Genomic DNA, 23,126 nt, shown 5'->3' with positions numbered 1-23,126 from the left:
AACCACAAACCTTTTTTTTTTTCCTTACATTTTTATCCCACGATTTTTGTAACCCATTTTTTCACCCAGTGCCAATTGCCTAAGCTGTAATCCTGGGCGCTACTCTCCCTCTGCCAGCCTGGGGAGAGCCCAGAAGTGAGCTCATGCTTCCTTCAATGCATGAGTTGTAAGCAGGCCGCTTCTTATCACACTAATCCACACTAATTCTTATCACACTATCACCTGACAGGGGGGAGTTTCCCCGGTTGTACGTAGCGCATGGAAGGATGGTTATTCCAACCAGTTCCATCAGGCGCCCGGCTGACCAGGGGGAGGCAGTATAGAGACCAGGATTACTGCATGTTTTTTGTGAGGGTACCTACCCTAGGGGACACGGGGAGAACATGCAAACTCCACACAGAAAGGCCCTTTCGCCAACCCCACCTTGTACGTATGGGCACTGATGATGCTACTTAAACCTCTTTAACCTACATACTTAGTTGACTGGAGTCCTCCAGGGTTCTATACTAGGCTCCCTCCTATTTAGCTCTACACAAAAACATTTTCCCAAAAATAGCTGATCTACAAGCTCACAACACGCTGTCAACTTGTAGATCTGCTATCTTTGGTAAATGATTGCCCCAGAATAGGTACAATAGGGTTCATGAGGTTAACTGGGCACTGTAGTAAAAGTACAGTATGTCTGAGTTAAAGTTTAATCACATGAGTTCAAATGTAATAGAGTCGCTAAACCAATTGAAAGTAAACACTGTCATGCTGCTCTCAGGTACAAAACAACTCCTGTCTGCGTTCATGGGCATGTGTGATGATTTTCAACAAACAACAAAAAACTCACTGCAGTATACATAAGACTTAAGAGACAATTTCAGAAAAATACAGAAAACAGCAAAGAAAGATTTTCTGAGAAAGTGACAGAGCGAGGCGGGACAGAATGACAGACAGAAAGACCGAATGACAGACACTGGTGTTTTGGAGTTCAGGTTCACAGTTGATGAGTGAGTGGATTAGTGTAAAGACAGCCAAATGGTGTAGGATGTTTTAAACATGCAAAAGAATGTGGGCTAATCCCCTGTCGCTAGCATTGCCATGGGCAGGACAACTTCAACATGCAAATAAAGTCTTAAACATTCAGTCGAGTCTCATCACACAATTGCTTAAACATCTTGGCCATCTCTGTTGTTCTCAATCTCATGACATGATGACACATGTCAGCTCACTCACTGTGGCTAATATAAACAAGTGCGCACGTACAGCCGGACGCAATCGCACGCACGCACGCACACACACACACACACACACACACACACACACACACACACACAGTGACACACACACACACACACACACACACACACACACACACACACACACACACACACACACACACACACACACACACACACACACACACACACACACACACACACACACACACACACACACACACACACACGGGTTCTATCATGGTTAATGTATAGCATTGACAGAGGTGTGTCTATGAACAGTTTTACACAATACTTTTTGATATCCTCTCCATTATCAACAAAGGACAACCAACCAGGGTTTTTGACTGGGATACCAGTCCGACATTCAAACGTCCTGAGATTGACCTCACTTTTTTCTTTTTTCTTTTTACTTTATTTTGTATAAAAGATGTGTAAAACAATGTGTAATAAAGGTGCTATTGGCTTTCATGGCTATTTACAGTTTCCAATCCTTAGGTTTACGGCATGAAGAGTCAGACAGTTTTGTACAAAGGTACATTTATTAAACTATCATTTCACATTATCAGGGAAGATTGTTATGGTTTGCACTATTGCTATTGTAGTATGCTGCTGCTGCTGCTGCTGCTGCTGCTGCTGCTGCTACTACTACTACTACTACTACTACTACTACTACTACTACTACTACTACTACTACTACTACTACTACTACTACTACTACTACTACTACTACTACTACTACTACTACTACTACTACTACTACTACTACTACTACTACTACTACTACTACTACTACTACTACCACCACCACCACCACCACCACCACCACCACCACCACCACCACCACCACCACCACCACCACCACCACCACCACCACCACTACCACTACCACTACTACTACTACTACTACTACTACTACTACTACTATATGGTATTTGTCTTAAAACCAGCAGAGTGGGAAAAATAGTAGAGAGAGCATGGGTGTATACTGCACTTAAACTTGTGAAGCCACCCGATCAGCCCTGCAGAACAATACCTCATCTGAATAATGCCTCTGTCCTGAAATGATCCCCACAGCTGTGAATTCCCAATTCAAACTCATTTTGCATAATGTATTATGGGTCAAATTCCTTCCTCCATGGGCTACATCTGAATCAACAGACATAGATGCCATCCATCTATAGTGACTCAAAATGGAGTACATACTGTATGTCAGTGATATAATGTTAACTGATAACGTCAGTCGTCAGGACCTGGAAAACAGGCCAGCCTGTCAACATTAGTCATGACTTGAGAATGAGAAGTCTCATTGGAAAACACTTGGTATCATTTATCTGACGAGGAGCACATTTGTATCTTGAAAAAGAAAATTGGCTGTGCAATTACAGATGGTTTAGCTTCAAAATACATAACATTGGAAGTCTTGTGAAAGATCTGCATGCCTGATTTATATTTTAATAAGTCTGATTATTATCACGTCAGTGGCTTCCAACATCCTGAACACGCAGTACATTTCTGAAAGTGGACTTTATTCCAAATTGGAAACCCTTTGTCTTCAGCTGTTTCATATTTCCCGTTTATAATGACATAATTAAGCAACAATTGAAAGGCAATACATTCTCATGCAATACTGTCATGGGAGTTGTTAGGCATGCTGTGAAGCAGGATAATGGCACAACAAATGCATTCAGTCACACACAGTCAGAAATGGTCTTTTGTACACCTTGGGGCAGTGAAGGGAAAGCCCCTTCTTGTGCGCCTTTTTTTCCCAGAGCCAAATAAAGTACATCCTAAAAATGAATTATGATCATGTCAGCAATTTGAGCACTGATTGACAGTTTTACAGAGAGGATCAAATTAAGAGAAAGAATATTGAAAGAACACTTTTCCAACTGCACCTGTCCAGCCAACCAGTGTTATTTTGGTGGAGTGAGTGTCTAGCAATGGAGATCAGCTATTCAAAGACTTACGGGACTGCACTCCATTACCTGAAAGTGGGCAGTAAGTCATAACATATGTCTTAACATAAGGTCTACATCAGCCAGCTCTAAACTAAACTAGACTCAGTTCAACAAGTATGGGAATGTCACTTTTTCTATGTAGGCTAACATCAACAATAAGCACACTGGGAAGGTAATGGTAAAATGTCACCATATGCTTGTCAGATGGCATACATCAGGTTTAAAATGTTGCTCAGCATGCCTCATTCTTGGCATGCAGTGTGTGCATGAAGGCAGCTCTGTTTGTGTATCTTGTTGCCAATGTCTTCCATTCAACCAATATTCAGAGTTATTGAAATTACATTTTGGGGCAAAACTAATGAGGAAAGATGTTAACATTAAATTGCCATCAAAACATTTTAATAGAAATGGGGAGAAAATAGTATTAGGGCCTCAGCATTTCAGGGGCTTTACAGATGAAATTGAATGCTTTGGCATCAGTATATATTCTTAATAACTTGTAGTGTAATGTATTTATTTTTATTCCAGTTGAAACGCACGTGAGACCTGATAACAGGAAGCACTGGAAAAAAAACGTTTAAACAGCCCTAACAGAAGCTGTATACTTTATGATCATACATTTAACCCATTCAATCCGGGAACACATCTGTGTCATCTTAGATTTTAGCTATAGCCATTATTGTATACTTTGGCTATTCAAAAATAGCAGATATACAAGCTCGGCACTCGGTGCCGCGCTATGAGCTTGTAGATCTGCTATTTTTGAAAAACATGACAATTTGTATATATATTTTAATGCTAACATGTATATTTCTGTAGCAAACGGAGCGTGCATCACTCTGTATGAATGTTTCAGGTCTTTCAATATTCTGATCATACTGCTACCAGAAGCACTGGTAGTATCAGTGTGGCTTTCATCTTCCCAGCTTTAACTACAGCTGGCTCATGTTCAAGTCTTCCAATCTATAGATGATCCCGTAAATCTTTATGGGCAGGGCGATCAAAGCTTTGATGTTATCATAACAACCAGGGCAGGGTGAACTTTAAGATGAACAATATCAGCCTGCCGTTTCAAAGGCTGTGGATCAGGACTAACAAAGTGGGTCACAGGCCTATATTAGTTTTGGCGGCATAACCTTATTTTATCGTGTCTGTAGGTTCCTCCAGGTAGGTATTTTTAAAAATCCTAACTGCTATTGACACGTGTTTCACATGTGTCCCTGGAACAACATTCTTTTTTAGATGGGGGCCCGCGGCCAAATACATATCAATTTGGAGGTCCTTGACATGAAATGTTTTGAGAACCACTGATAGAGAAACATATGTTTTTTCAGAAAACTGTTAGGATTTAGAAGCTATTTGCAGAATCGGCCTCAGGTTTTACTGGTTTTAATGCAGTTAAGGGCTCAACACCAGTATGGACATTTTTGTGTGAGCAAATAGCAGCTGGAAACAGGTGTCTTCAAGGTGGATAACAAACATTTTACAATATTATAGTGTTTTTAAATGCCCCTGTTTAACCTCTGGACCCATCATTTACTCTATGTGTTGTTTATCCGTTTGTTCATTAGCATGGTCTGTTTGTTACTTCTCCTCCAGCCCCTTATCCCTCCACCATCACCGATCTCCATACCGTTACCATGGAGATAGCAGGTTAGGACTTGGAGACACTTAGGAAATCAGGAGGGGGGGGGTCAACAACACTGATGACGAGAGACAACCGCAGAATGGAGGCAAGGGAAGAAAGAGAATAGGTAAAAGAAAGAGATCAACAGTCAGCAGGTACTGGATAACCTTGTATAGCTAGCCCGTGTGTGTGTGTGTGTGTGTGTGTGTGTGTGTGTGTGTGTGTGTGTGTGTGTGTGTGTGTGTGTGTGTGTGTGTGTGTGTGTGTGTGTGTGTGTGTGTGCGTGCGTGCGTGCGTGCGCGCGCGTGCGTGCGTGCGTGCGTGCGTGCGTGCGTGCGTGCGTGCGTGCGTGCGTGCGTGCTCATGTTTGTGTATGCCTAGAACTACTGTACAGCCATTTGATCTCTCTCTCTAAGCCTTGCAGGTGGATTTCAACATCAAAGATGCTGTAGCCACACACACAGAGGTGTCTCATGATTGAACAGATACCGGGCTCTTTCATTTGCAGGTGAATAATAGAGTAAGCTGATATCTTCACCAAGTAGAAAGTCTGTCACCCAAGGCACTCTGTGAAGTCCATTACAGAACATGTACAACAACTAAACACTGCTTTGTAGCTCATTTTCTAAGCCATACATTAGTGATATATGAGTCCACAGATTTTCATAATTCTGCCTCCTGGAACCAGGTTTTTCAAAAGGACCAAACCAATGTCAAAAGCTTTATTAACATGTATTTTCTATTCTATATTTCTATGTATTTCTATTATTTGTGTTGCCCTTGTCCTCACTTAAAAGTCCTTATACTATATCATGTGAGTGATTCTGACAGTAACAGGCACCTATAGGCTGTAGGCCTCTAACCTACTGGATATAACACTAATCTCCACTCAACAGAAATATCCTGTCTGTCACAAGGAAACCTTATAGATTAAATATCCTGTGTGAGGAATGACACTCGTGAATTCTTCAATGTGATTTAATAATTGTTAAAAGACATTTCCACTTCATTAGTTTAGAGTCCTGGGTCCCCTCCACACACAATACACATGCACAAATCTTCATCTGAAGTAAGACATACAATAGAAAGGAAAGGAAAAAGACTACAGTTTGAGTTATACTGTGTTTAGTTTACTACAGTGATGGATCTCTCTCTCTTTCTCTCTCTCTCTCTCAAACATATGTTGGCCATTATGACAGCAATCAGAATGTTTCTGATGCATACCACATTCAAAGGTTTTATTCTCTGTGGAAAATCAAACAAGCATATCTGCAGGAAGACCATTAGTTAGATAAGAGTGTGTGTGTGTGTGTGTGTGTGTGTGTGTGTGTGTGTGTGTGTGTGTGTGTGTGTGTGTGTGTGTGTGTGTGTGTGTGTGTGTGTGTGTGTGTGTGTGTGTGTGTGCGTGTGCGTGTGTGTCTCTCTCAGAGAGCTAGGGAGAGAGAGTCTGCTATGAAGAGCCATAGAGAGATGCCCTCTACCTGCAGTTGACTGACTCAGCTGTATACCTTGGCTGTTGGCTCACAGCCTGCCATCGCCACACAAATTTAAATGATAACCTTCTCCTCTTTCTTCTCCCCCCCCCCCCCCCCTCGCTCTCTCGCTCCACTTTTCCACAGCCCCCACCGCACTCCCTCTGTCTTTTTCAGTGTGTGTCTGTCTCAGCTCCTATTAATAGAACATAGCAGGGTTGGAGGTGTGAAAGCTAGACGGGACAGAATTTCTCTCTTTCACGCATGAACACACACACACACACACACACACACACACACACACACACACACACACACACACACACACACACACACACACACACACACACACACACACACACACACACACACACACAATGACACAGCTAAAAGCACAGACACGCTCTGTGTGTTTTGTGTGTAAGCACTCACTTTCTCTCTGTTCCCCCCTTTCTCTCTCCATCTCTCTCTTTGCATTTAATACCATCCAAATGGCATCTGTCCATTGTCAAAGTCTACCTAGGTTGGACAGAGATCAAACTTAAATTCAGCCTCCTCATGGATATCTTTTTTCTTAACCTTTAACACACACACCACACGCACGCACGCACGCTGCTGGGCAAAGCCAGCGAGGCCAGATGTTGCAGGATTGAGGGACGGGGGTGTGTGTGTGTGTCTCGGGGGGGAGGGGGATAAAGGGGTGCAGGGGTAAAGAGGGGTAAAGAGAAAACCATTGGCAGAGCTTCAAACAGTAGCCTGACAGATTTACTACCCACCCAGAAGAGAAAACAAGCACACAGACAGAACATAGTGTGGAGAAGAGACTGAGCTCACCGGCCTGTGATGAGCACACATCGTCCACTCAGGGACTCTGATAGAGCGTGACTGAACTGATGACTACAGCATGGCTTGTCAGCGGCCATCTCTGCTGGCACATACACATGCCAATGCAGCACCGGTGACACACAAACACACATGTATTGTTGGTCTTGTGTACACGCATGCGCGCACAAAAACACACATCCTGTCAGGTGCGTTCATAATATATTCCTACCTCGTGAGTTGGTAGCCAGGTCTGCTACTTTCTGGAAAGCATCCAGGAAGGCGGCCGCGGCAACCACCGTCGCCCTGTCAACATAATAACAAAGATTACAAATCAATCAACAATTCCTTTATCTATCCAGGTATGTCTAACAAAACTTTAGGGACGTGAAACACTGAACAATAGAAGGGCTTTGTCCCTGAGTTTCACACACACACACACACACACACACACACACACACACACACACACACACACACACACACACACACACACACACACACACACACACACGAAACGAAAACAGAAACTTCCAAATGAAAAAATGATATATAAAACGGAGCCAACAAACAGAGCAGCAAAGGCAATCACACATACAGGTACGCGCACGCGCGCACACACACACACACACACACACACGCACACGCGCACACACACACACACACACACACACACACACACACACACACACACACACACACACACACACACACACACACACACACACACACACACACACACACACACACACACACACACACACACACACACACACACACACACACACACACACATTGTACAGAAAAATTCTTACTTAAGATTTACATTAAATCTTAAGAGTGTCGTGGCTGGTTAGATACGGCAATATCGTATAATTGCTGTCCAGCATACATTACCCAGAGACTGAACATAATGAAGTTATCTGAGCCTTCATTGCTCGTTTTAAGAACTGTATGTGTTAGTTAAGTATTTATTGTTAACGCAATGAATGAATGTACGTTTGTCAGAATTAACAACCACAAACAGTCTAATCACCTTGTACATTTCCATCATTAGACGGTTACTGAGATCCATTAGTTCCTATCTCAGTTCGACAGGCAGGTTTCTATTTCCATCTGGATAAAGACTACTCCTACACTACTCAATACACCACTCAACCACTAATGGCCCTCCATTATTGGAGATTCTGTGTGTTAATAAGTTACAGACATAGAGAGAAATTGTTCTCTTGCACGTGTATGTGTGTATGTCCGTTCCTGTGCCTTAATGACAATAAGTGCGTGCCCACAGTAACCACAGATAAAGTTTAAAACTTTATCTTAAATTCACACCTGTGAAGGACAAGGTCCTTGTGGGCTGAGTGTGACTGTAAACACGGAGAGAGAATAAGGACTAGCATGTATGTCTCCATGTGTGTTCCCATTCTGCTATGTGTGGAATGTCTATGACATGACCCCTTGGAGGTCCTGGCTGGCAGACCTGGAATCTGCCCATCTCATCAGGGAGAGGAGCTGTTTGGCAGAGTCTGGCAAACTCACAGGTCATTAAAAGTGGCGCGATGGTGGTATGTGAGCTATCCATTTTAAACATGAACAGAGGGGCAGTCAGGGGTGAACTCACACAAGATCTGGTGCTTGACTACAGATTCCAGCATGCTGTTGCAACCGATCATTCCCATTAATCATCACTATCACTCTGCAATTCATCCGAGCCAATAATTAAGAGCCGTTAGAAATAAACTACAGCCATAATTATGAGTGAAATTTCAACAGAAATAATATAACTAAACAGAAAGCAGATAGACGGTACGCACACATGTGTTTGTTATCCGATCTAGTGAGACTACTTATCAGCTGTGTATGCTACAAACAGAAAACAAAGCCAAGGGCAGCATGCAACTATAAGCACAATTGTCTGGTGTGCAAAGTAAGTTTGTGGATGACTTTGTGGGTTCAAGTTGAGCTCACAACTGATGTTGCATGTTTCACCCTCTGCTTCTCAAACCCATCTTTCTTCCCCTCTTTATTTGAACAGTATGTAAGCGACAGCGTGCATTACAACATGGGCTGTTTTAGGTAGGTCAAGTATTTTTCCATTCCCAAAGACCTGCCTGAGGAGATGAGGCTGCACAATGTCGGTGGCAGGTCTTAATATGCCAATAGGAGCTAATGTTTAATGGCGTACTTGTTACAGCGTTACACAAGGGTTGAACAATTCCTTTTTCAAACTTGTCTCTTCATACTCTGCTAACTCAGACACTCTCTGTCAGGAGGACAACCTGCAAAATGTTTATTGAAAATACTGACAACATGCCAGTTACTGGCTTAATTGGGCTGTTTAAATTCGGCAAGTGCATTCATTTAGAACACTGAGGATTACATCCAATACAAGCTGTCAAGTTACAGCATGCTGATTTAACTGACAACATCCACCTTCACAGAGGAAATGTGATGTACATACACCAATATAGGCTACTGTAAATATGATAAACATAAATGTACAAACATACAAAGTACAGTGTTTTGTGCATCAAAATACAGGTTTTGCTGTATTACTTCAATGTTTATGTACTCATGTTACATCTCCACAACGTACGCAAGACTTCCATCTACAACAAAAATCACTATGTAAACGTGGTCAGTAGTGAGATGGTAGTGCTTCATCACAGGCTCTATACTGCAGTTATGAAATGTTATAAACATATTTCACTACAATACACAAAAATACCTTTAATAAGAGGCCAAGAAGAGCAACTACACTTCAATGCTGCTATATATTCAATATAATGTTCTATTACAACAAATTGCTCTAATCTAAATTAGTCTATTAAGTTAAGCTTGAGTCTATATTCCCATATAGCTAGTCTACTGTAGTGAAAACGTTATTAAGTTAGACTTCCATAATTGCTAAACTAAATACATTATCAGATTCGAACATGTGACCGTTCCTGATGATTATAGCATGTTTTTTAAAGAACAACAACGTTGCAACATGTTGTGAGTTCGGTGCTGCTGAGGTAGGAGGTTTAAGGCTCTCCAAGAAGAAAAAATACCTTTAATGACAGCCATTAAAAGGTAAAGGTTATTTTTATCTGTGAACCCAGAGGCCAGAGATAAAAACTAGATATTAAATTGGCTCCTGCAAAGGAAAGACACAAAATGTGTACACAAATATAGTAATAGCATTGCAACAAAGTACAAACAGCCTTATCTCTTTCTATACAACCCTTTTCTCCATAAAAATAACTTTTTCTTCCCTCTATCGTGAAACTCTTAACATTAGGAAACAAGGAGAGCGTAAAATGAGAGTCTGTGTTGCATATACTGTACTTGAATGCACTTACGGTATGTATGTCTATATGTGTTTTGTTTTTTAATGCAAGTTATGTCTGTTAATGCACTAATATAATTGCATGCAATTTGATGTAGCAGCCGGTATGTCCAAAACAATTTCCTTAGGGACAAATAAAGTAACCTTGAACTGTCTCATCTTCAAGATCTTAAATATCCTTCTACAAGCTGTCTACTCTCAGTCTCCACCATGATCGGAGGTGACATTAATCTGCGACACTGACACCATTAAGACAGGATAAATCATCTGATCTGTCAACATAAAAACAATTTCCACATACTAATAGTAAACAACTGGTCAGCTGAGAAATAGCAAAAGCCCTGAGCCAAGATACATAATTCTATGAAGATACTATCTTGTGCATGTTGTTGAAGTCAAGTGACTCCCAGTTCAAAGCAGATTGACAATGAATGGACAATATGTGTCTTTATCACAGCACTAATGTAATAAGTGTTTTAAGCATTGTGCTGTTGTGGGCTGGCCCATGAGACATATGGGTGTGTTCTGCTGATGGAAAAATAAACACACACACACACACACAGACACAGACACACACAGACACACACACACACACACAGACACACACACACACACACACACACACACACACACACACACACACACACACACACACACACACACACACACACACACACACACACACACACACACACACACACACACACACACACACACACACACACACACATTCCTTTCTATTTAAAGCGCAGTGTGAGCACCAGGGAAACCTCTGGGTATGTTTGCCTAAGTTGTACTGCACATGATGAGATTGTTCAGTGCAGATTAGATCATTCTCTGGCTTATGTTTTACGCCACCTGCAAAACAGCCTAATTAACATAAATGTTAAGTTATTCGCCCAATATTGTTTGCTCAAGGACACCCCAGGAGCAAGGAAGGAGAAGACAACAATGGCTCCAGTAAAGCTGTGGCTTGAGTGCATTGTACTAAAGTACATTGTAGAAACAACACCAGCAGGCGTCATTTATTGATCCACATTCAATGAAGCAGCACTTTCAGAATTTGCTGGACTCATTTGCAACTCTGATCTTATCTGCAGCAGCAGTTGATGGTTCTGTGAATCAGCCAGATGAGCTATCTTTGCTTTAAAGAATAACCCAGAAATTTAACATTATGTCCTGCATGAGAGAAACCTATTCTGTGGACAAAGCCGCCTTGATACAATGTTCTAGCTGTCATCCAGGACTCTGGAGGGCAGATGGCCATATTGCCAAGAAAGCCCTAAGTCCATGCTACGTACCCTGCAGAATTTTGAAAACTGTTGCAGCAAGTCTTAGATCAGTGCAGGTCATAACTGGAACTCTTGAGCTAATAGCAGCTATTGGTCTGCAAATGCCTCTGTTATGCAGTCAAGACAAATGACTTTAACAAATCTGTTCCATCACAAAAGGCCATGGCCAATCCTGCCTAAACTCCCTATAGACGCTGCCTTTGTACTGCAGAGTGCACTACCAGACAATGATGCATTCATCCCAGCTATCTCCATCTATTCTTAGTTTTAACATGAACTAGAGTATCGCCGTAGTAACTCTGCATGGGGGCTCTGTGCTGGAAAGTTAGTTAGAGCAAATTATTAATAAAATATATATATATTTAAAATAATTAAAAGATTAATTATTTCTATCCATCCATCCACATCATCGTCTGTCTGTCTGTCTGTCTGTCTGTCTGTCTGTCTGTCTGTCTGTCTGTCTGTCTGTCTGTCTGTCTGTCTGTCTGTCTGTCTGTCTGTGACTGTCTGTGACTGTCTACAGTCTGTATACATCCATCCATTCATCCATTTACTATCTAAACATCCATCCATCAAACTATATACTACCTCCAAACGTATCTATCGCTCAATGAAGATGTTAAAGTAGATTAATTATGATGTTCTTCATATCCATTTGATTTGTTTTGAACGAGCTCAGGTCTTTTGAAGATGAACTTCAAACTGTAAAGAGGTGCAGAAGTCTATTTGTGAGCTTAGCTGCGGCACAGCTGCAGCAGCCACGGCTCACCAAACAGACCAAAGACTGACAACCAGTTAAAAGGAGGATGTGATTAGAAATCAGCTAGCCTATATTCCATCCTGCCCTCTCTCCTCAAAGCTCCAGGGTGTGTGTGTGTGTGTGTGTGTGTGTGTGTGTGTGTGTGTGTGTGTGTGTGTGTGTGTGTGTGTGTGTGTGTGTGTGTGTGTGTGTGTGTGTGTGTGTGTGTGTGTGTGTGTGTGTGTGTGTGTGGGTTGCTAAAAACTATTATGGGGAGCCAAGAAAGACCATATTTGAACCCAAAAAACCCAGTCTGAGTGAGTGAGCAGTCTAAAGAAGACTGTAATTGCTAGACTTCCTAGCTGCTTTGGGAGAGGTTGAGCAGAGGGGCTAAATTACAGAGTAGTCTGCCTTAAGCCTAATTTATACCTTGTCGCGTGACAGTGTTGTTTGTAAAGAATTATACATATATGACCGGCTCTGTGACACTTGAAAAATCAGTAATTTTTGATGAGAGACACGGTCGACTAATGGAGTATGAATTAGGCTTGAGGACATCATTATTACACACAAAGAAGACATAATGCTGCTGATGATGGCTGGGCTTCTATCTATGCCAGGGTGGGTGGGTGGATGGGTGGGTGTGTTTGTATGTCCCACAACCCAGCCCATCCCCAACACAGATTACAGGCGACTTGGGGGGTGGGGCATGGTACTGTAGGTGGGGGTTGGGTTGGGTTATAGCTGAAAGGCCTGGCCCTACAGTAATTGACCAAACTTTTGAAGTGGCTGGAGATAAGTCAAAGTCGATAGAAAAAGCATGAAGCCGCCTATTTGTAGGTCAGCACACGTACGCCTAGATAAACTGTTTTTATTAGTAGCACAGCAGCAAGGGTATCATTAGTGCCAGCCATATGCTGCACCCACTGCCACTGGGGGTTAGAGAGGTTGGGACCAGTATGAATTGAAACATAAAAAGGTATTACCCTTTATAACAGAGCATTAACAAATTGACATTTCAGCTTCATCAGAATGGTTTCTATTCTGATAAAGCCATTTGGCTAATGAAATGTCATCTTTTTATCTTCTGGAAGAAAACAAAAATTGCATGTGGGTCATGACAATGTAATATCATGTTTTTTCGTTTGTTTTTCATTACTGCAGCTCATTACTAGTCGTTCCACTGCCATGATGTGCTCAAAGGCAGACATATGCTCATCAGTGTGTTCCCAATTCAAAAGCCAGATGCAAACCCTATGGATAGATGAGCCGTTAGTAACAAAGCATAAGTACAAATACCTACAGTATATGCCCAAATTACCAACAATTACTACTAGTCTATGTATGTATTTTGGCGCATATACACACTACATGGTACCGACTCAACTGTACTCACTGACATACAAAATATGAAGAGAAAAGGTTAAGAAAAAAAAAAAGTGTGGGCCTTCAAAAAAACTTTTAAAATAAATACAATTTTAAAACATTAAGATGCCCTGGACACATCCCACGGCCATGGACCCCTGGAGGTCAGCAGACCCATTTGACAATTGCTATTCTAGATGGCTATGGGTCCCTGCAAACTGTAACCACATCTGTGCACCAGTGTACAGACAGAGACACCCAACTGCCAAACATCCATTCACTACCAACATAGGCATAAACACTATTCTGAGTTTTAACACCGGCACCGCTGGGTCACATATTTAACCTTGGCATGACGGAGACACTTGAATAACATATCACCATTAATCAGTCCTAATACTGACTAAATGGGGAAACTGGCCTCTGCTAGTCATGGCGAAGTCATTGGCCTTTTATGTGGCTGTCAATGTTGGTTTGTGGATGCTTAAAAACCAGGAGTTGACATGCATTGTTAACCAAACAATAATTTAGACTGTCAGCACACAAATTTACAGTATTTGCAGGACAGTGAGCTTTTATGTGAACTGTCAGTAGTAGTTTGCCTATTGGCACGTGGCCATTTAAAACCAACTAGGAAAGGTGGCTAACATTAACATCCATTGTTAGCAGGGGATTTGAGAGGAATTTGGGCAGTAGGTGTGAAAACCTAACAGTATTGTAAAGACAAAGCCCTCTGTAATGTAGAAAAACAAATCCACCTTAATGAAGAGTGAATGGAGGAAAAGGTCACTGAATGACCTCTGGTCAACATTATGAAGACTTTTATGTAAACTGTCACCACTATTTAATTTATAGACACATGAAAAGAATGTGCATGCACACACCGAGAATAAACTTTGGGGCGGGTGCTGAGCATAATTTACAGTGCATAACAGAAATACTAAACAGGTTGAGCACTGCAGGGCTTCTGTAGCACGATGTCTAATGCACCAAAGAAAAGACTGACATTTCGGGCATGCAAGCGAAAGTGACATCTATAGACAAACGTGGCATCTAAAAACTGCTTAGAAAAGCAATGACCATAGTGACAACCATTACACAAGACCAGTAGGACTACCAAGGATTGTTGACAGAACATTACAGCACAATATGGGCTGTCAACAGTGTTATGCAATGGACATGAAAAAACAAGTTTACGGTTAGGTTAAACTACACGTTTGTGCAGTATCTGAATCTAATTTTGTTCGATTTAACCTCAAATCATGAGACAGGGAGATCTAAATTTAGCCTAGGGGTTTTGTCATTGGACACCATAACAATCCCAAATGCATCCACTTAAGGCCAGTGTGAAGGGAAATGCTGACTTCACCAATATTAATGAAAAACACAAAAAACACACCTATAGGGAGCTAGCACACACGCATACACATGTGCACAGACAGACAGACAGACAGACAGACAGACAGACAGACAGACAGACAGACAGACACACTTTCTCACCTGAGCTGTGACTGCAGCTTGCCAGCCTTGGTGATAAAGTCCTCCCAAATTGGGTAGCTGCTCTGTAGGCACAAGCAGACAGAAAGAGTGTTGACATATCAGTATTAGCACAGATATAATTATTCACAGAGTTACACAACCACTTGGCAAAGCCACAAATATGAGGCCAAATAAACAGCTAACCTTCAGAGCCATTACTCCAATTTCCATGACAGCGGGATGGGCTACTCAAATCTAATAACCAAAAAAGACAGCTCATTATCTTTGCCAATTTGTCATCTGCACTTCAGTGTCAAATAAACAGTGTTTTAAGAGTATGTGTGCAGCATACATGCTACCTAGTAAGTTCAAAAACACGCAATGTGTGCACAGTATACATCTTTTCAATGAAGAACATTCACTTGAACTCATTGTTTTTGCCTGTTTGAAAATATGTAACTCTAAAGCCCTACACTTGCTGGGACCAAAAGTGGGTTACAGGCCTCTTTCTGAAAGATCCTAACATAACAAGAGTAGGCTACTAATCTCGTAATGAGCCTGGGTCCCAAAGGCAGACTAAATTTACTTAATTTGGGTCTTTGGCTGAAAATAGTTAACCTTTAATGTAAGCGTTCCCAGAGAACCAGTGACATAAAGCAACAAGACGAGCTCAAACTCAGAGACATGAGTATAGCAGCAATCTGAATCATGACACGAGCAGGAAATAAGAGATTAAGTGATGATGAAACTACAACAAGGGAATGTTTGTCGATGATGTGCTACTAGTGTCAGCCGGGTAAGGAATGTCTTCACGTGCTGTGGAACATCACACCCAACAAGAGCCTAATCTCTACTCTCTCTCTCTCTTGCCCTCGCTGAGGGTGTGTATAGTAGAGTTATAAACCTATGGTTCAACCCATAAAAGCTGAAGGGAAATGATGTGTTTTCTAGGTCTCTTTGGAGTAGAGAGGCTTGTTTTAATCAATCGGCATGCAACAAACTTTACACAAGCATCAGGTAGCCTCGACTGGAAATCATGTAAACCATTGGTTCTCAAAGTGGGGTCTGGCGACCCCCAGGGGTCCTTAGGGGGTTTCCAGGGGGTCCCTAGCAAAATGTGTTAATATGGCATCACAATCATTTTAACCTTTTATACTTTGGCTATTCAAAATTAGCAGATATACAAGCTCATAGCTTGGCACCAAGTGCCGCGCTATGAGCTTGTAGATCTGCTATTTTTGCTACATTTGTGCAAACCTTTGAATATATATATTATTATTTTTAAGTGTAGTAGTAACTCTTTATTTTTGCATCTGGGGGTCCCTGGAACAAAATATTTGAGATGGGGGTCTGCGGCCAAATGCATATCATTTTGGGGGTCCTTGACATGAAAAGGTTTGAGAACCACTGATGTAAACCATGCAAGCAAAAGCACACACAGACCATGGTCCCATCAAGGAGTCACAAGTAATTACAAGATATTAGGATATTTAACATTTTCATCTAGGTGGTCGTGGTCAGGCAAACATGCAGGGGTTGACAGATAGCCCCTACACCGTTGCTGGATACTGAGTAGTAGCCTACTGAATGTGTTTGAGCAGAATTTCATATGGATTTTGGTGATTCTGGTCCACATAATGACTGGCAGGTCATTTGACCTACACATGTCAAATCCTACAGATCCTGTAGGTCTTTTTCAATCCTACTAGCTACATTCCCTGCATTCTTAAAGCCCAACAACAGCTGGGAAATCAACTAGTTGTCTCATCAGCTAAGCTCTCTCAAAAATAACCTCAAAATGACACGTTCTACTTTTGTGACCAATTGGCCTATTTAGCGTCCCTTTTTTAGCCAGCATTCAACAGAGTGGGTTAAAATACCTCCAGGAAAGAATGGAATAGAACACACAATCGTAGGAAACAAAATTAGGAAGAGTGAGAAATTACAATCCTCGCTGTAAAAATAAAGAATTCATAGTTTGCCTTACTTTTTAGCAACACAGTTCAGTAGTTACCACTGTAAGAATAGTAGGGATTGGCGAATAAAAACACTGATGCAGAATCAGTCTTGTTTGTTTACACAAAAAAGTGAAATGTTGACCCTTGGTAACTGGTTAGCTATACTAGTGAGGACATTGGTTCTCACAGTGGTTCTCACTGTGGGGTCCGGGGACCCCCAGGGGTCCTTGGGGCGGTATCAGGGGGTTCCCAGCAAAATGTGTTAATCTAGTGTCACTACTCACTATCATTTCATCACTTTGACCATATTTTATACCTTGGCTATTCAAAAATAGCAGATATATAAGCTCATGAGCTTGTAGATCTGCAGCCAAATACATGTCATTTTGGGGGTGAGAACCACATGAACAAGTTTGAGAACCACTGGCATTGGTTCTCCAAGTGGGGTCCAGGGACCCCCAGGGGTCCTTGAGGGAGTTCCAGGGGGTCCCCAGCTAAATGACGGATAGTGAGGAACCATTTGTACACTCTCAGAGTTAAATTAACATTGATTTTACAAGATAAATTGGAGTCCCAGAAATAGAAATACCATTAAATGGGGGTCCGTAGCCATAATGCATTTCAAACTGGGGGTCATTGAAATTAAAATGGTTGAGAATCACTGCTAGAGCCGTAAAAATCTTCTCTTATGGGAGTCCGTGGCATATCTTTTCAAATGGGGTCCACGGGCTAATAAGTGTCAATTTGGGGGTCCTTGACATGAAAAAGTTTGAGAACCACTGCTTCAAAGTACCTTTTCAATACCAATACTTGTGTACTGTTTACTCAAGTATTTTTTTAATTCTGGACTTTTTACTTGTAACAGAATATTTCTACATTGCAGGAAAAAAACAATGTGAGTACTTTTTCCACCACTTGGTCTTACTTTCATGTCTCCGATCAGAGTCTGGAAGAGTCCTCCAAGCGCACTGCATTCCTTCTCGATCACAGCCTCCATTTTCAGGACCACCAGCTCCACTGGTCAGTCTCAGTCCGATAGAAGGCAGCCAGCTTCTCTCTCTCCAAGAAAACAACCGGCGGCTACTTCAAATGCTATTTAATAAACAACAACAAATAAAAGTGGTGTATTTGATGCTTCCCGAATTTATTCTCACATTAAGCGACACTCAAAAAAAATCAGAGCTCAGTTAAGAGAGTAACGGTGAAAAAATGTCTACTTTTCGCCGTCTTTAAGTCAAAGGTGCTTCAATGGGACGAAGAGGTGTGAAGGGAAAAAAACACGTTTAAATCCCCCTTTCTTCTCCTCCATGCCCCCCGATTGTTATCCACATGTTGGCAACTGATGATAACATAGCGAGTGGTAAACTGAAAGCCATTATAATCCTGCAGAGCTGTGGTGGAGTTGGTTATCCTGTCTGTAGATAAAGGTACATTCCGACACACACACGGTCCAGTCTGAGTCTAGAGCTCCAATGTTTCTGTTTCTCTCTCTCTCTGCTGCACCGAGGAGTGAGCGGTGAGGGACAGTGTTGCCAGATTCTGTGAGAGAAATAAGAAACCAGGTCTAGGAAAACAAGCATAAAAGAAGCGAATATAGGCACTTTAAAATATATACGTGAATACATCGGCTATTTGAAAGCAGCAGAACAAGCTCACAAATTCACAATGCGTTGCATCGCGACGCGTTGTGAGCTTGTAGATCTGCTGTTTTAGAAATAGAATAGTTGAATTTTTTTTTTGGGGGGGGGGGGGGGGGGCATTCTAGGCTACTATAGCAATACAAATCTGGTACGGGGCTTCGTTAGGTAAAAATATTTTAGAACCACTGGCTTAAATAATAATTAAAACAAATGTAGAAACAAGCCCAAATAAGCAGCTACACTTTAGAAACAATCCCCAAAAAAACGCAACCAATATTTACAACATTTATAGTAAGCAGACCTGGCAACGCTGGTGAGGGACGAGGACGAGCGCAGGCTGAGGAAAGCGCGTTCACGAGTTGCTTTGATGCGCCCCGCCGCTTTGCTTCATATTGTGCGTGTGTGTGTGTGTGTGTGTGTGTGTGTGTGTGTGTGTGTGTGTGTGTGTGTGTGTGTGTGTGTGTGTGTGTGTGTGTGTGTGTGTGTGTGTGCGTGTGCGTGTGCGTGTGCGTGTGCGTGTGCGTGTGCGTGTGCGTGTGCGTGTGCGCGCGTGTGTGTGTGTCATTAAAAATCATTAGTGAAAGTTGATGGTGAAATATATCGGTAGGCTACTAGGCTACTCTTTGCCTGGCATTGTGCACCGAGTATATTATTAAATAGGCATAAAGTAGTCTATATACGTAAACATGAGTTATCAAACATTAACACTCAAATATGTGGGCCCCTCGAAGTCCCCTCCTATATAGCTATCAGACTAATAAGTCACAGAGTGTTTAAAATGTTTTATTGAATTTTTTTACATGCAAATAAAAATCACGTAAATGCCTACTGTAGATTTAATTATAGGCAGTAAAGTGTGTACAGGTGCTTTCTTCACTCACACATGCCTTAGGCCTACAACTCAACAAGTATAGCCTAGTATGTTTGTGTTTGGCTAGCATGGGGTTGGGGTCCTAAAAGATATTTGGCCCAGGGGCCTTCTCCTTCTCCATCCCTGCCTATATGACATCAGTATGACGTCAGGACTGGCTATATCATTACCCCTCACAACAACCTGTGATATCCTCATCCAATAATATGTAGTGATATAGAATAGGTTCAATAGCCAATGGTTGTTTTTTTATTATCGCCATTCAGACAAAACAACAATGGCTAATTGGCTCCCTCCCTGGTAAAAGAGACTTCAATCTCACTGGGACTTAACCTGGTCAAAAATGACTCTGCCTGTATGACAAATACTGTCAGCAACGTAAACAGTGGCCTTGTGATATACACAACAAGAACAATTTAATCATCAGATCTGTACTTCTCCACTACTGCCAGTGTGCATCACTGAAGTCATTAAAGTTAACATTGAGTCATGGGATACTGGCAAAAGAAGCAGGTAGCCCTAGCAGGCTGAAGAACTCCATTGTGTAACATGTATTTAAAAGTCCCAAAGACTTGCTGAAACTGAGCGCTGTGGTTTCCATAGTGTATGCATCCAGTTCAGAATAACATGACCTTTCTTGCCCTGAGCAACCTGGAGGCTGCAGCTTTGCATCAGGTGACGTACCGGCTGAACATCCCGTGCACAGCCTTGTGTACAGTCCTCTGAGCCGCTCACTCAGCCAGATGCTGTGGTTCTCTGCCTTCATGCTTCGTGGGGGCGTGACCTCTGTTCAGTGGAAACCTGCAGAAGCCTCTAAACTCCAGACTGAGCAAACCCTTTACTTGGGTTCATAAACATTTCTGTTGGTGTGCTGTGTTCTGGATTTGCAGCTGCGTACAGTACTTTGAGAAGGTACTGAAGGGCTCAGGTATGTCTCTGTGGATGAGGAACATCCAGATGTACCTGTCTGGCATCATGGTCACCCTAAATGGCGTTTACATGACAGACGGAGACAAGGTCCTCAAGAAAGGCCTCTTTTTCGGTTACACACCATGGGTGTGCTTTGTAGTATTCCTGTTCAGAGAGAGTGTGTGTGTGTGTGTGTGTGTGTGTGTGTGTGTGTGTGTGTGTGTGTGTGTGTGTGTGTGTGTGTGTGTGTGTGTGTGTGTGTGTGTGTGTGTGTGGTCTATATACATCAGTGATGTTAAATTACACAGACAACATCAAGGAAGGCTTCTCTGCCACTGTTGCCATTGTTCTCTTAACCGTGGCTTCGGTCATTTTGTTATGCCTACAGATAATGGTCACCTTTGCTTCTTGAGCCATGCTTGTCCATCTACCTGTAGAGGCTTCAATCCAAAGCAGGACACATCCAAGTTTTCCAGACTAGCCGTGCGGAATCCAGACAGAAATGTATCATGGTTTGAGTCCTTGAGCTGTGCATGCTCTTTTAACACGGGACAAGATCCATGTTAAGAGGCCTTAAAGAGGTCCTACAGTGGGGCATTTCAGAGCCACTCGCCTTTTACTTTCAAAACAAACTGTCATTGGGATTTGCTATGAATTCAGTAAATAACAGAGGACAGGGCAGCCTGTGTTTGCATGTAGGTTTATCCACCTGTGACGACTGACGACCCTCTTCCACCCTGTCTGTTGTGGCTACTGCTGGGGCTGATTGGCAGGGTAGTGCTGGAGGGATCATCAGAGAGAATGGGGCACGCCTAGGCCTGGTGTATCCCATCCCAGGCATTTTTTTTTACGGTCTATCCCAGGCAATAAAAATCTGTGCCTCCCTTCATTTACTGTCTCTCCTCCTATCCTTACAGGTTGCTTATGTTTTATGTTGGTCCTTTTCATTTACAGCCATGTTGCACATACACTCCCACCCACACACTGCTTGCACATTGATGCTCACCTACATCTTTTGGTTCCCATTACTCGCTTATAATTTATAAGACCTTTGTGTTACACCTTCCACTGTGCCTGTGTCTCCCCTTTTGTTACAAAAAGCCAGCGGTAACACACGTATAGTATACTCTCCTGACATGGTACCACCCAAATTCCACCCGCAGGCGAGTGACAAGATAATTTTAAGAAAACATTTAAGCTATTTTATGCCACATAAATTAAGTATTTTTTATTTATTTTTATGTTTATGCCAGAAAGTTGGCCCTTTTAATTAGTTGTTCATAAACATGGGAAGAGACTCTGCAGGCACTGAAATCAATCATTATCTGTCATGCTCGAGTATAAAGATTTTGATACACAAATGCCTGCCAAATATGTCATACTGTGGTGAACACAGAACTATCTCTTGAACAGCTCCACATCTTCAGGCAATCATTTTGTTGAGGCCCGTTACTGAATTGGGGATTGCCAGTATCTTTAAGGCTATTATTTGCCTACAATCAGATTCATGAGCCATCACCTGGCTCATAGGAATGCTTGTGAAAGACAACTGATTGCATGTTTATAAGATAATTTAAATCTTTGTGAGTATCTGTTTTATCAAGTTTTTACAATGTCCATTTAGGTTTGAAAGAATTATTTAACTGCCGTCATTAAACAATGATGGATAATTACACACAGTGATGCCCAGTTGTGCTGGGTAGCTCAAGATATATTGTGTTTACTGAAACACACAAAGTGATATATTGTTCTTTTAAAGTCTTAATTTAGGCTAGTTATGCACTAACCTCTGTGATTTACACTTATTAATTAATATTCACACACAAAAGTGTATTTATTATGCATTAGGTCAATCATTTTAAGCTGTTCCACAAAATATACATTTGTGTATAACCGGTGGCATCTAGTGGTCAATATGAAAAACTACATCAACAAAATCACTGCAGAGAAAATTGAGGGAAATAATTATATAATTTACTATTTGGTGATTTTGCATATGACATCATGTCCCCAGGAATGACCTATCAGATTAAACTATTTACTAAAATATCTGAGTAAATTACACTCATTAGTTATTAGATGGATTTATATAATTTGTACCAAAACAGTTCTTTCTTCAAAACTAGTGGCTGCTCTCTTTGGTTGCTTCAGACTGTCTGTGTGGTCTGACCTTAGCACTGACCACCTGTGTTTTAGGCCCCCTGTTCAGTCTTTGCTGCTATATCTAGAAATCTAGATATAGCTAGGTATAGATATAACTTCAACTTACTTGATGTATCTGTGCTTCTCCCTTACATGGGTTCAAGTGATTAACTTCTGCCTACTGAATCATTTTCTGCTCTTTTCAGCCTTAAAAGCGTCCAACATGTTTTTAATTTGTATATTGTCCTGGTAAACACAATTAACATTTACATGAAGAAAATAAAAATACCCAAAT

General features: G+C 41.7%; 1 protein-coding gene and 1 pseudogene across 6 annotated transcripts in view; one reads left to right on the top strand and one right to left on the bottom strand.

Annotated features, from left to right (window-relative positions):
* The window catches only part of LOC311042647 (protein MTSS 1-like), an 82,061-nt gene extending 63,305 nt beyond the window's left edge, over positions 1 to 18,756 (bottom strand). For 4 of the 5 annotated variants that reach the window (XM_084053507.1, XM_084053510.1, XM_084053508.1 and 1 more), the window contains exons 1-3: positions 18,195 to 18,756; positions 15,333 to 15,394; positions 7,338 to 7,411 (exon numbers count right to left, since the gene is read on the bottom strand). In XM_084053507.1, coding sequence (XP_083909633.1) covers positions 7,338 to 7,411; positions 15,333 to 15,394; positions 18,195 to 18,266 — 208 coding nt within the window. In that variant the 5' untranslated portion in view covers positions 18,267 to 18,756. Of the gene's footprint in view, positions 1 to 7,337; positions 7,412 to 15,332; positions 15,395 to 15,515; positions 15,567 to 15,929; positions 15,963 to 18,194 lie in introns of those variants that run through there. The other variant, XM_084053509.1, reaches the window with a different exon arrangement.
* Positions 18,757 to 20,203: 1,447 nt separating this feature from the next.
* LOC311041818 (CMP-sialic acid transporter-like) lies at positions 20,204 to 21,800 on the top strand (annotated as a pseudogene). Its single transcript has 2 exons — positions 20,204 to 20,856; positions 21,791 to 21,800. The product of its transcript is annotated as a CMP-sialic acid transporter-like (transcript).
* The last annotated feature ends 1,326 nt before the right edge of the window (positions 21,801 to 23,126 follow it).

This window comes from Gymnoscopelus microlampas (assembly GCF_963454915.1).
Source record: "Gymnoscopelus microlampas genome assembly, chromosome: 3".
Classification (NCBI taxonomy): domain Eukaryota; kingdom Metazoa; phylum Chordata; class Actinopteri; order Myctophiformes; family Myctophidae; genus Gymnoscopelus; species Gymnoscopelus microlampas.
This window is presented reverse-complemented; position numbering and strand designations above follow the sequence as displayed.